The sequence below is a fragment of the Mesocricetus auratus genome, unplaced genomic scaffold (genome assembly GCF_017639785.1).
Source record: "Mesocricetus auratus isolate SY011 unplaced genomic scaffold, BCM_Maur_2.0 Super-Scaffold_100018, whole genome shotgun sequence".
Taxonomy (NCBI): Eukaryota; Metazoa; Chordata; class Mammalia; order Rodentia; family Cricetidae; genus Mesocricetus; species Mesocricetus auratus.
The window spans coordinates 42884751-42899895 of record NW_024429199.1 but is presented as its reverse complement, the minus strand read 5'-3'; the positions used below and the strand labels follow the sequence as shown (position 1 = coordinate 42899895).

Here is a 15145-nt window from a genome sequence, read left to right as displayed (position 1 = left end):
ATGTGCACCATACCATAGACACATTTTCAGGGTTCCAATGGCTACTTCTCTTAGCTCTGAAAAGGCTGATTCTGTTGTCACACACCTCTTAGAGGTGATGGCTGTTATGGGTATACCTGCACAAATAAAAACTGACAGTGCTCCAGCATATGCTTCAGCATATGTCTCCAGCAAATTGGAACAGTTTTTCAAATATTATAACATAAAGCACATAATTGGTATATCATAAAATCCCACAGGACAAGCAGTGGTTGAGAGATCTAACCCCATTTGAAAAGAAATGTTTCATAAATAGCCAGGAGGAACAAAGATTACATAATGCTTTATTAACATTAAAATTTCTTAATGCTAATGAGAAAGGATAAACAGCTGCAGAAACACACTGGACTACAGAAAACAAAACTTCTGAAGTACACCAACCGGTGTTTTTCAAGGATGTAATGACCTCAGTTTGGAAACAAAGATATGTATTATGTTGGGGAAGGGTTTTTGCCTTTGTTTCCGCAGGAGAAGAAAAGCTTTGGATACCATCAAAGTTGATCAAGATTCGACCTGAACAGGAGACATCTCGGGAGGAGGAAAGATGACAGCTCATCCACAAAGTCATAGTCCATGAGGTGTAGAGACCTCACAAAAGGAAAGGGAAGTGTTTTGTTCTTGTCTTAACAGGAAAACCCAGCTCCAAAAGGCAAGAAGACACTGAATGTGTAGATGCCTAAAAAAGAGAGGATGGCTAGCCAAAAAGAACCAGCAAACAAAGAAGAATCCGATATTTGGTATCAACGTCTAAATCTCTCAATTTATATCCTTATAAAATCTATTTCTCTTTACTTCCTAATACTCTTTTGGTTTCAATTCACTTAAACCAACACTGGCTTTGGAGTTGGATTTGGCTCTCTTCCTCTAAATGCAAGAATACTGTTAAAATAAAACTAAGAGTTATTGTATTATATCAAGGAGGCATTGATGTAGACAGAAGAAAACAAAATCTAGGGACTGTCACCTGTTTATACTTGGTTCTTTCTCTGAAAGTCTAATTTCCCTCTCATTTACTATCTTCCTTATTGTTGCCTTTCCCAATATGCATACATATAAAATTGAAATTTGTTGACATTAACATTTGAATTTTCCACAGAGAACTAGGAATTTCCTAACAGCAATCTTCAAACACTTCGGGAAGAAAATGGGGCCCCACTTCATCAACTCCACCTGATCCGACTTGATGCATCTGAGCTAACAATTACCACCCTGAAACCGGTTTGGGACTACATCCCTCTAGGCAACTCCAGACTAATTAGCTGACATGGTGCACCTTCTACAATCTGGCTAGAGAGTCAGACAAGAGTTTCAATCAACATTAGAACTTCAGTCAAGAACTTCAATCAAGCATCTCCTGTCAGAGACTGAGTACAAATGTTGTAGTAGTCTACTTGAGACCTTCACAACACTAACATTTTCTTCCTACAGGATCCCATGAGGTTATCGTCATCCCATTTCAGCAGGAAGGAATTTTGAGAATACTATACCCCCTTTCCCTACTGTTGATATTGCAGGATAACTTACACCCGCTAGGGTTAGTTTTCAATTATTTAGGGTTGGGATTGGAAGGAGGTGTACAGACTTGGGCATCTCTTTTAGATAAGTTTAGGGTTTAGATGGGATAGATATGCTTAGGATAGCATATAGATAGATTATAATTTGTTTATCACCTTCTATGTATATATGCTTTATATATGTTTGAGACAATTTAATTTGATTCATGTCTAGATCTTGTCTTTAGACCAAAAGGGGAATTGTAGGTAGAGATCTCACGTTCACGAAGCACTGACCACACCCACTTGGGCGTGATCACAGGTATGTGGGGGGAAGGCAGAGATAAAGGTCAAGGAAGGAGGGATCAGGCTCTCTCTTGGGGCTGGGGCTGTGGTCGAGGTCAGAGACCAGCAGAGTGCTGTCCTCAGTTCTCGGCTTCTCATGTAAGTGACTTCTCTCTAATAAAGTATCATACAAGCCCCCTTCCCAGTATACTTGGTGTGGCTCATTATCCATCTTCACCATTGAAGACAGATAGTTATAATTATAGTTTTCCTTAGTTATGATAAAAGATAAACCACATATAAGACTAGACTCACACAGATAGGATAGATGACAGAATACTTGCTATAAATCTTGCTAAATGTTAATGGACTAAATATTGTATCTATAGTTCTTACTTGATAACTGTTTTGTTATATATTTTACTATGTTAAAGTTAAAACCTTTCTTTTTATTTAGACAGAAAGAGGAGATGATGGGGGGGAAGGCCTTCTGTGTATATGTTGTCCTATTGGTTGTTGGCCAATAGGGAAGCAAGATAGGTGGGACTAGGAGTCGAGGAGGATTCTGGGAAATGTAGTCAAGAGTAGGGAGTTGCCATGTGATCCCAGGAAGAGAGGACACATGAGGCTGCATGCTCGGTAATATAAGACCTTATAAAAATATATATTAGTAGTTATGGGTTAATAATTAAGTCACAGTTAGCCAATGAGAAACCACAGCAAACGGCCAACAGCTTCATAATTAATATAACGTCCTACGTGTTCACATGGGACTGACGTAGCTCTGGGACCAGGCTGGCGGGAAGAATGCACAGTACACTAGTTATTAAAGTATTGAAAAAATTGGATTTAGTTTTTAATTGTGTGCCAGCAGTGGTCAGAAGAGGGCATTGGAGCCCCTAGAAATGAAGTTACTGATGGTTGTGAGCCACCATGTGGGTGCTGGGAACCAAACCCAGGTCCTCTACAAAAGCAACGTGTGCTCTTAACTGCTAAGCCATCTCTCCAGCCCATAGTTAGAAAAATATTTTAAGGTCTAAAGTCCTTGCCTAGCATGTACAAAGGCCCTGGGTTTGAGCCCTGGCACCCCCAAAATGAATTTATTATAATGTAGCAATATATACTCCATATGGACAGTATCTTTTTAAAATACTGGTTTTACTTTTATTTTGTGGGGGCGGTGCATGCCACAGGACAGGTGTGGAATTCATAGGATAATCTTCAGGCTTGGATTTGGGCAGTCAGGGTTAGTGGCAGGTGCCTTTATCTGCTGAGTCATCCCATTAGTTCTATTATCATCATCTTAATCAATAAAATCTAAACTGGGAATGGAAGCAGAGTGAGATCCCGTTTCCAAATAGCCAAAGTAACAACAATTATTACTGACAAAGAAATAAAACCCAGCAGGGCCTACTAATAACTTAATTTCAAATAAGAGAAATAAATGATTTTTCAAGACTTCAAGTGAAGTAGAAATGACTATCGTTTCTTTCGGTGACAGAGAAAGGGTATGGGTAATAAGTTGGTCTAGTTGCCTCCCTTCCTGAGGGAAATGCTGGCTTTCAGTTACTAAGGTTTTTTGTTGTTGCTGTTGTTGTTTTGGTTTGTTTTTGTTTTTGTTTTTTCCTTGTCCAGGAGCTCCAGGCCTCCCCTAAGACGCAGAGGGCTGGATCTGCCTCTGCATCATCACCGAGGTAGGAAAAGAAACCGCAGACTTGTCCTCCCAGGCACCAGGAAGGGTTCCCAGAGTTCAGCAACCTTCAGGAAGAACGGAGATCCCAGAATGAAGCACGAGAGACACAGAGAGGGAGAGGACAGCAAATGACACACTCTCGTGCCAGCCCTGGGTAGAGACAAGCTGGGGACAATCTGGCTGTCATGGCTTCCTGTCCTCTGAAGACGTCCAGGTGAGTATGCAGAACATTGACAAGTGCCGTAAGCACTGAGCCTAGCCTTAGCCGACACTTGTCCCGACACCCCAGTTCAAAATATCCACCACTCATCTTCTCCAGGGCAGACTGGACTTCCTAGCCTCTCAACTGTTCCTCTAAAGAACATATACATTAGCCGGGCGGTGGTGGCACACACCTTTAATCCCATCACTCGGGAGGCAGAGGCAGGCGGATCTCTGTGAGTTCGAGGCTGGGCTGGACCGATAGCCTCCAAAACAATACAGAGAAACCCTGTCTTGAAAAAAAAAAAAAAAAAAAGAACACATACATCCATAAGATCACATGTTCTTATTATAAGTTAGAAACGCAGAATTATAAGTTAGAAACGCAGAACCGGGCCCATCTGCTCACTATCCTTCCCCCCTTTCTCTAGTTGGCCCTGGAGGCAGTGTGTGGTGGTTTGAAAGGAAGGCACCGTTAGGAGGTGTGGCCTTGTTGGAGTAGGTATGGCCCTGTTGGAGGACGTGTGTCACTGCGGAGGCGGGCTTTGAGGTCTCATATATGCTTAAGCCACACCCAGTGTCTCAGACGACTTCCTGTTGCCTGCAAAGATGCAGAACACTGGGCTCTTTCTCCAGCACCATGTCTGCCTGCATGCTTCCATGTCCCACTATGACGACAATGGACTAAACCGCTGAAAATATAAGCCACCCCCCCAATGAAATGTTTTCCTTTATAAGAGTTTCCTTGCTCATGGTGTCTCTTCACAGCAGTAGAAACACTAAGACACAGTGGGAGGCCACCAGTTTCCCCTTGGCAGAACTTGTGAACACTACCAAATAGGACAGAAAGATTCCAAGACTGGTGGCTGGTGGGACGCAATCTGGAGCAGTCAGTAAGGTCTAAGACAGACCCTCCATTTCTGCAGGTAGGAGGAGCTAGTAGGCTCTTTGAAAACGAAGGCTGAGCATCAGCATGGCTGAGATGCCAATACATCCTGTTCTGTGTGTGTCAGGCAGCAGGGAGGCTCGGTCCAAGAGCCACCAGTAACCCGAGTTCTCCCTTTAGGGACACCCACTCAAAATTCAGAGTGAAGTAAAATTAGAGAGCTTATTACGTAAAGATAAGGGCAAGCGCATGTTTTAATGAAGCATAGGCATTTGGAGAATTTCTTAGGGAAAGGACAGAAAACACTCAACCCAAGGCTTCTCAGGAGGGAGAGATCCATTAATCATCTTCATGAAGGCAGATAAATCATTTTGTACCTTGTAAGTCACATTACTCGGGCTGTAATTTACAAGGTTTGACGATTAAACAAAGTATAAAAAGTGAAGCTTAAAAATTAAGTAATAATCTGGGGCTAGAGAAATGGCTCAGTGGTTAAGAGTACTGGCTGCTCTTCCAGAGGACCTGGGTTCAATTCCCAGCACCCACATGGTGGCTTACAACCATCTGTGATGAGATTTGGCACCCTCTTCTGTCATGAAAGCACACATACAGGTAGAATACTGTATACATAATACGTCTTTAAAAAATTAAGCAATCTAGCTTGTATTTTGATACTCATTTCTCATCTTAAAGAATTACCTTGAGTAGATGACTCAGCAGTTAGAGACACTTGCTACCACACCCAGTGACCTGAGTTTGATCTCTGGGACTCATTCCAGGAAGTTGTTCTCAGACCTCCACATGTGTCACGACATGTGGCTACACTCACACACATACATATATACACACACGCACTCACGCACACATGCATGTACACACATGCTCAAAATAATTTAATACAGTTTCTTTAAAAGGAATTACCTTTTGTAAATTACATTATAACCTGGGTTTATAGGGTATTATTTAGATTTAGAGATGAGGGGAGAGTATGGTAAAACCATAGTGGGATGCTGAGCTACGCCGTGTCATGAATGCATTCCTACAAGACTTTAAGGGTTAAAGCTACCTTGGGTAAGCTGGTCTCTGGTCATGTAGCCATAAACTCCTTAAGCAAACTAGTCTTTGGACCAGCCATAAATTCCTCTACAACATCCCTGACTCAAGGCCATAACTGCCTGACCATTTAGCTGCTGTCTCCGCTCTTCTATAAATGCTTGCCTGCTGCAGATGTCCTCAGCTGCCTTTCTGTGAACGTCACAGTTGTGGATCTCGCATTTGAAAACTCAAACAAGTTGGAGGTCACAGGCGCCTCCCACTCCTCGCCTGGGACAGCCTTGCTGGCTGTGAGCTAAGGCTCCATCTACAGTGACTTACTCTGGCCTCTCAGGTACCCCATAACAAAACCCGGGGCTACAAATATTCTGGCCCCAGCACATACAGCCTGTGGTTTTAATGCGATTGCTACAAGTGCAGGAAAACAAACAAGCACTCTGTATTCCGATAGTTTAGATCTTATCACGCATAGTCACGTTCCTGAGTCAGAGCTTCTCTTCTGTTTCCTTTCATGTTTTCCCTCACACCCAGCTCTCATTATCTGAGGATGTTCCCTTTAAGACATCGGGATGGCTCTATCCAGCTAGTGTGCCTGTGCTCCTGAGGAGATCAAGGCCAGGGTCTTTTTTCCCCCCAATATATATTATATTAGAAACATGCTTGCTTCACATGTCGATCCCAGCTCCCTCTCCCACCCCACTCCCCACCCAATCCCCACACCATTCCCCAGGGAGGTTGAGAGAGGTTCCCTCCATATGGAATGGGCTCCCAAAGTCCATTTGTATGCCATGGTAAAGGCTGATCTACTCCCCAAGGCCCCAGAGATTGCCAAGGCCTCCTCAGTGACACCACATTCAGAGGGGTCTGGATCAGTCCCGTGCTGGGCTCTCAGCCATCAGTCTGGGGTCCACTGTCTCTGTGGGTTTCACCAGCATGGTCAAGGTCAGGGACTTAGGACCACTCCCCAAGTCAGAGTTGTCATCAGCCTATAACCTTGCTGTGCGTGTGTTCCTGTTTAAATCTTATTTATTATTATTATTATTTCTGTTTAAATCTTATTAGATATGCACTGTTGGCCAGCCACACTGAACGCGCAGCCACCAGCACAAGGGGTCCAATCAGAGTAGAGCTTTTTATACACAAGTGATCTTCCCTAAGGGATGGCAATGCCTCCTTGTCAGCACTGGGCTGACAGCCATTTGACTTCCCTTTTATTTGCTTTTATTTGCGTGTGTGAGGGGATTTTGCCTGCATGGGTGTGTCTGTGCACCGCGTGTGTCCCTGGTGCCTGCAGAGGCCAGAAGGTGCCACCGGATCCCTGGGAACTAGTTACAGACAAATGTCAGCTGCCATGTGGGTGCTGGAAGTCAAACCCAGGTTCTCTTAACCGTCGAACCATTTCTCTGATCCCCACCCCCCAGGGCCGTTTAAAAGTGAGAAATAAGGGGTCCAGCAAGATGCTTAGGGGTGAAGGCGTTGCTGCCAAGCCTGACAACATGCGTTCAATCCCTGCGAACCACACGTAGGAGAGGCACTACTTCCACAAGTTGGCCTTTGACTTCTGCGTGAACACCTACACACAAATACACAGGAGCGGTGACTGGATAAATAAGCCGGAGAGATGGCTCAACAGTTAAGAGCACGGGCTGCTCTTCCAGAGGACGCAGGTTCTATTCCTAGCACCCACAGGGCAGCTCACGGCTGTCTGTAACTATAGGACCAACACCCCTTCTGGCCTCCATGGCTACCACATGTGGTATACAGCCATACACACAGGCAAGACAGCCACCCATGTAAAGACAGCAAATTTAAAAATAAGTGTAAAGACCCCTTATTGGAAGTGAAATCACCAACAAAAGGTACCAACTGTGGCAGTAAAAAAGTCTTCAAAGAACACTTGATCCCAAAATCAGACAAGAAGTCGGAGTTTCGCCCTTCTCCAACACGTGAGACAGGTCATCAAATTGTTGCCACTCACTCTGCTGCATGCACAAAAGACCTCAATATCAGAGTCACAACACAATTTAGATAGCTGACTGAATCTGTCCCTGTAGAATGTGAACACAATGAGGAGCCACTGAACTTGGTCCCAGAGCTTGGCAAAGCCCTGGAAGAGTTGGGCAGAAAAACAGTCATCCACCCTCAGTGTGAATTTATTACCAACAGGGCTCCCAGCCTGGGATGGCAGGGGATGTCCCTGGCAGCCCCTGAGACCTCAGGGGACAGCTGTGGGAAGCTATACAGTCACTGAAATGGTAGGTAAATGTCTATGGCTAAGAGCCACAGACTCTCAAGGAGATTGCTGACACAAGGATTAAGAAGCAATTCAATGAGTTAATTTTCCCCAAACCTGACTGGGCATTTATTTGTAGGGAGTGAGAAAAGGAACCTAAGTTGTGATTAGTGAATCATAGGTCCCTCAGAGACCAGTTGGTACTGGACCCTACCCCTAAGTAGACTCCACTGGCATTTGAGGGGCTGCTTGCAGCAAGCAAGGCATTTGTAAAATTAGGGTCTTAGTCCCTTAGGAGGGGATTGGGAACCACAGACACACCCTTTACACAACCAGATCCAATCAACCCTGGCAGTCAGGAGAAGTGGCATCATACTTAGCACATGAAGGTTTTCTAGAGGGAAGCACGTTCCTCTCTTTGCAACAATGGTCCCCAAGGAACTAGATGGTCCCAGGAATCTCATGCTGTGGGAGGAGGGGAAGGATAAAGTCTGGGGCCAGCGGAGGAATGTACCTCTCAGGAAGAAATGTCGAAGTTCTGACTCCTGGCAGGCCAGGCCAGGAGCTTGTAAAGAGCAGGACCACACTTGACCAGGACTGCATAGCTATGCAGATCTCCTGCCCTCTGTTTATATCTGAGGACCACAGATCTCTTTGTCTTCTCCCCAGCCCAGCTTCATGGAATGTCTCTGTCAGGTCGCACAGGCAGGCCACACATCCAAACATGATCTCAAGCTGGGCTACAGACTGATTTCTGGCAGTTAGATAAAAGCTGGCATTCCTCAGGAACTTGTGAAATGGGTTTTCTGTACCCCCAAAAGAAGCCATTCCCCTTGCCTCTGGCACCTGAGGTGCCCATGTGCATGACAAAGTGCACGCTGGCCTTCAAGGTCCCTAAAGCATCCCGAATCCTGCTGCTCATGTTAGAGGCCATGTTGGCATCCAGGCCCTTCCCTTCCCCGTGTAGTCCTCCTTATAGCCACATGATCTGTCCACCCTGTTCATTCTGCCTACCTGCCTACCTACCTACCTACCTACCCGTCTACCTACCTACCTACCCGTCTACCTACCTACCTACCCGTCTACCTACCTACCTACCCGTCTACCTGCCTACCTACCCACCTACCTGCCGCCTACCTACCCACCTACCTGCCTACCTACCTACCTACCTACCTACCTACCTGCCTGCCTGCCTACCTACCTACCTACCTACCTACCTACCTACCTACCTACCTACCCGTCTACCTACCTACCTACCTGTCTACCTACCTGCCTGTCTACCTACCTGCCTACCTACCTACCTACCTGCCTGCCTACCTGTCTACCTACCTGCCTGTCTACCTACCTGCCTGCCTACCTGCCTGTCTACCTACCTGCCTGCCTACCTGCCTACCTGCCTACCTACCTGCCTACCTGTTTACCTACCTGCCTGTCTACCTACCTGCCTGCCTACCTACCTACCTACCTACCCGTCTACCTACCTACCTACCCGTCTACCTACCTACCTACCCACCTACCTACCTACCCACCTACCTGCCTGTCTACCTACCTGCCTACCTACCTACCTACCTGCCTGCCTACCTGTCTACCTACCTGCCTGCCTACCTGCCTACCTGCCTACCTACCTGCCTGCCTGCCTACCTGTTTACCTACCTGCCTGTCTACCTACCTGCCTGCCTACCTGCCTACCTGCCTACCTACCTACCTACCTGCCTACCTGCCTACCTGCCTACCTGCCTACCTACCTGCCTGCCTGCCTACCTGCCTACCTGCCTACCTGCCTACCTGCCTACCTACCTGCTTTAGTTAGGGTTTTCATTGCTGTGAAGAGATAGCAGGCCACAGCAACTTATAAAGAAAACATTGAATTGGGGTGGCTCACAGTTTCAGAGGTTCAGTCCATTATGATCATTACGGGGAACATGGTGGTGTGTGGGCAGATGTGATGCTGGAGCTGAGAATTCTACATCTTGCAGGCCACAGGAAGTCGACTGACAGTCACATTGAGAGAAGCTTGAGCACAGGAGACCTCAAAGCCCACCCCCACAGTGACATACTTCCAACAAGGCCGCACCTCCTAATAGTGCCACTCCATTTGGGGACTTTTTTTTTCAAATTGCCACAGTATTCACTTACCTATCTACCTACCTACCATCTATTACTGTCCCCTCGCTCTCTCGGTATGCCTCTCTCCCTCTCCCCCTCTCCCCCCTCTCCCCTCTCCCCCTCCCCTCTCCCCCCCTCCCCTCTCCCCCCTCTCCCCCCTCTCCCTCTCCCTCTCCTCCCTCTCCCCCCTCTCCCTCTCCCTCTCCCCCTACTCTGGAGTCGTGGAACCCAGCTCATCAGACACGGAGGCCCGACCTGCAGTGCACAGCCCTGGCTGCATCTGCTGTCCTCCCAGATTCTGGATAGCCAGGACCAGGACAAGGAGTAGAACAGCTCTCCTCTGACAAGCGACACCAATGACCGGGGTGCAGCTTCACAAAGCCTTCGACACAGACCCCAAGTGTCATTGCCCTCACTCTGTCCACAAAACAAAGGCGGCTTTGTGCGTTCATTCAGCTACGTAAATAAACCGAAGCCGACGGAACAAAGGTCAGGAAACTGCTAAACAATGTGACATGTGTGATCCAGTCCTCACTTCAGTGGGTGGGAGGGTGACTCCATGAGAGGCTGTGGAAGCCCTGTGGACTCAGCGTCAGACCCGGGGATGGAGGGTGAACTAGACAAACAGGACTTGAGACAGCCTTTTGCTAATATTTTTTAAACTAACAAACAAAACTCGCCAGGGCTGCCTTGTCCCATTCGATTCCTGTAAATTATTGACTCGCTAATCAAAACAGTTTTATCACTCCCTTATTGCCATGACAACTCAGAACAGATCTGACCTCGGTGGATGTGACCATTATAGGTGAATCACCGACTTTCCCATCACAAACTGACTAACCCTAAACAAATTAGGAGGCTTCAGACAACAAACACATCCCGTCTCACAGGTGAGGGGAGGAAAGTGAATTAAGTCAAGGTGAGTCCAGGGTCTTACAGGGGAGGGTCCCGCCTCATCCAGCTCCTGATGGCTGCTGGTAGCGTCTTTGAGGTTTCTTGACTTGTAGTGTCAGTCACTTTCACATCACATGACCGTCGTCTACCTGCATGCCCTGTCCTAATATGTCACATGACTTCAGTGGTTACACTGGATGATGGGCTCAGCCTACTCCAACGTGACTCCCTCTACCCTCTGTCCATGAAATGCCGCTGTGGTTTGTGGGGCATTTTAGTTCCAGCCTGAGACTGAAGTCAGGTTTGGCCACCCAACGCTAATAAACTCATAAAAGAGCCAAGTGAAGAATGGAAAGTAGAAGGCAGGGTTATTTAAAGCTCTCTTGGGAAGAGGGACAAAGAGATCTGGTGAACCCCCCCCCACCAAAAAAACAAAAACAAAAACAAAAGCCCATCTCAATCTGGTTTTAGGGTCTGGAAATGAGAGTAAACTTCGAATAGAGGCCTGATGTACATGTCTGGTCAAGCAGTGGCACCCAGCACTGCCCCATGATTGTCTGGACTCCATTCTCCTCCTGTAGGGTGCCCTGACAAATTGTTAGACCTGTGTGAAGTATCTTTCAGGGAGGCAAGCCCCCTGTGATGGGGGATGGTCTTCTGTATATATATTTATCTTATTGGTTGATGAATAATCACTAATTGGCCAGTAGAGGCAGGAAGGTAGGCAGGGCTTCTGGGGAGGGAGGCGAAGAGAGACAGAGAGAGATGCCATGTAGAGACCAGGAAGATAGGATGTACCAGGCCTTCTCTGGTAAGATGAGGCCATGTAGAAATACATAGATTAGTAGTTATGGGCTAGTGATTAAGAGAGAGCTAGGCAATAAGAAGCCCCAGCCATTGGCCAACAGTTTAATAATCAATATAGCATCCGTGTGTTTATTTGGGGGTAATCGGCTGCGGTCCAGGCGGGACAGAAACCTCCATCTTCACCCCTGCCCACCCCCATCTCACGTATACTCTCTTCACCCAGGACGAAATCCCCGTTCCTGGAGTCCACTGTTTCGATAATCGGATAGTCAGACTGAGAGACGTGAGTGTCCCTAGAACGTCCTCATCTCTGCCAGTTAGACTATGAGCAGCTGCCTTCCACCACGGGCTTCCTCCATGACACCCCGCCTGAAAGCAATGGAGTCAAGCCAGATGAGCTGAAACCCCTAACGGAATGTGCCCAGAATAAATCATTCCCCCCTTTAGCTGACTTTTTTAGGTATTTTGTCACGGTGGCGCAAGGGTGACTAACACAGGTCTCATTCTGAGGTGTTGGAGCCTAGGGCTTCCATGGATCCTTTAGGAGGCGCTGCTCAGTCCCTGTACTTGGTAACCTTCTTACTTGGGGAGCCAATTCCTTTAAGGCCTGGATTCCCCCTCCCTCGAGCATGGCTCCCCATAAACTTCGCTCCTCAACGCCTGTCTCCCCATTGCCTCCATGCATGCCACCTCCAGTGGGCAGTGCCCTCGCCCCCCCTCGCTGCACGCTGCCTGCACGCAGAAGCCTGACCTCCAGCACTTTTGTCCAGAATCGGCCCTCACCCTTCTTGTCCCCAAGCAACTCCATCGTCCTAAGAGCGCTGATGGAAAAAGAAAGCCCTTTCTCTTGGACATATAGGTCACATCTCAAATGTCTACAAGCACCAGATAGGCAATGAATGGACAAAGCTACCCAGTGGGGCCAAATGTGGCAGAGAACAAGCCTCCCCATAAGGACAGATTGACAACTGCACCCAGTGGCCAAGAGGTGGGGATGTCAGCCAGTGTCCTTGAAGATGAAAATTTTCAAGAGAAACAGGACACTGCTGAGTGCTCATTGTTGGCAACCAATCTCCGTTTATTTTAAGCAGCACACATCTGTGGGCTGCCCATCCACAACATCGGCCTTTCCTTACCTAATGTCTCAAAAGCAGATAGAATGCTCTGCTTTCCATGTCTTCTGCCAAAGTTCCTGTAGCCTCTCTCTCCCATGGGAACACTTCCCCTAGCTGGCCACAAACAACCAGTCTGTTGAGGGTAACCTCCACTCTCTCAGCCCTTGTCCTCTCGTGCTAATCCTCAATGAACCCACGTCTGAGAGCTAAATGATGGCGTCTGGTGGGTTCTGGGCAAAGGGATAGGGAACCAGACAAAGATCGTCTACACCAGAGAGGACCTAAGGCATGCACGTGTCAGAATCCAAGAAGGAACCTGAGTGATTGATGGATGAATGGATGGATGGATGGATGATTTCTGGCAGGTGAAGGCCAACCTGGTAGAGATAAAAGCCCAAGGGCATTGCACAGGCACAGCAGAAAGGGCAGAGACTACCCAGCGTCAACACAGACAGCTGAATAAGCACACTGCAGATCACCGGTTCCCAACCCAAGGGTAGAGACTGCTTTGGGGGTTGAATGACCCTTTTACAGGGGTCGCCTAAGATCATTGAAAATATCTGATATGTACACTGTGACTCATAACAGTAGCAAAACCACAGTTATGAAGTAGCAATGAAAATAATTTTATGGTTGGGGGTCACCACAACATGAGGAGCTGTATTAAAGGGTCGCAGCATTAGGAAGGCTGAGGGCCATTGCTCTAGATAAACAGTGACGCAAGATCAGGTGAAAAAGTTAAACAGGAAGTGGGAAATGGTACGTGGGGAGGAAATGAAACCTTAAATTTGGTCTGAAATAATTTCACTACAAAGGCGGCATTTAAATACAGATCTGATGAAGTAAGAGAGATGATCCAGGAGGAGCTCTACAGACAAAGAAGAGAATCTACAAAAGTCCGGAGGCAGAGCCATTCCTGACGTATAGGACCAGCAAGGAGGTCAGTGGCAAAGCTCACAGAGCAAACAAGGAGGTGAGACATAAGACGATAAGACCTATCGTTTCTGAGTGAGAAGAGACCACTGCAGGGTTTTGAGGGCATGGACAGCACATGGGGGACAGAGGTGTGGTGGCAGTTGTGCATGGATTGGTTGGTCAGTGAAAATCTCATTCTCTGTGCAACGAGAGCCAGGCCACAGTGAGGGGAGAGGGAGAGGAGGGGCAAAGCGAAGAGTGATCAAGAGTGAGGGGAGCTCAGGGTCCTGACTCAAGAGGCAACTTGACGCGGGGATGGTGAGCTACGGTCTTAGGGTTTCTATTGCTGTGAAGAGATGCTATGACCACGGCAACTCTAATAAAGGCAAACATTTAACTGTGGTGTCTCGCTTACGGTTTAGCCCATTATCGTCATGGTGGGAAGCAAGGTGGCACGCAGGCAGACATGGTGCTGGAGAAGGAGCTGAGAGTTCTACATCTTGACGCACAGGCAGCAGGAAGTGGTCTGAGACACTGGGCATGGCTTGAGCATATATGAGCTCTCAAAGCCGGCCTCCACAGTGACACACTTCCTCCAACATGGCCACACCTATTCCAACAAAGCTATACCTCCTGATAGTGCCAACTCCCTTTGGGGGCCACTTTCTTTCAAACCACCATACCCACCCCAATGGCAGAGTGGCACCTCAATACATTTCCAATCTACAGACATAAAAGACAGAAGCTAGTCAGGGACCAGGCTTGGCCAAGTGGGAGGGACCAGGAAAATGAGGCAGAGGAGGGAGGGGCTCAGTGCAGGGCTGGTCTCTGCCCTGCTAAAGAAAAGACAAGGTAGAGGTCCTGGGGTGAGAGACTGTCAAAGATAAAGGTTCAAGGGGCCTCCAACCCAGCAGGGCCAAAGAGGGCAGCCAGCGGGGAACAAAGGCACAGGCAACAGCCAAGATGAAAGTGGGAAGAGCAGAATGTCTAACGCAGATGAGAGAGGTCCCGGGAAGCGGCTGTGGAAGTAAGTGGTTAGGGCAGAGAGGGACATTCGCAGTAGGGACCAAGGTGTGAAGAAGGGTCGCCAACATGCAGAATGAAGATGCCAAGCATGGGGACAGGATTCATCTGAGCAAGTGACAGGGGGCAAGGAAGGACCACAGCAGCAAAGGGGTTGAGGCTGGGCATCCAGCTTCACCATCAACGCAGTCCTAGACCTACAGCTCTTTCTATAACGACTTCTCTGTGGGTTGACTTCTGGCCCTGTTTCCCTGGCAACAGGGAGATGCTGTCTATGTCTCTCAACATGGTTTATGCAAAAACTTGTCTCCATAGCTGAAGAGTTAAGAGGAAGTATGGGTTAGGTACAGGCAGGGCCCACAAGGGTCACTTGCAGATCAGAGAAGACCCTGGGAGCTCCAG

General features: G+C 47.6%; 1 protein-coding gene across 6 annotated transcripts in view; it reads right to left on the bottom strand.

Moving 5' to 3' along the window:
• The window catches only part of Synj2 (synaptojanin 2), a 103638-nt gene that overhangs the window by 66218 nt on the left and 22275 nt on the right, over positions 1-15145 (bottom strand). The window contains exon 1 of one of the 6 annotated variants that reach the window (XM_013110188.3): positions 10245-10284. The exons of the other annotated variants lie outside the window; for them this stretch is intronic. Within the exon in view, the coding sequence (XP_012965642.1) occupies positions 10245-10269 (25 nt within the window). The 5' untranslated portion in view covers positions 10270-10284. Of the gene's footprint in view, positions 1-10244; positions 10285-15145 lie in introns of those variants that run through there. 6 annotated transcript variants of the gene reach the window in all.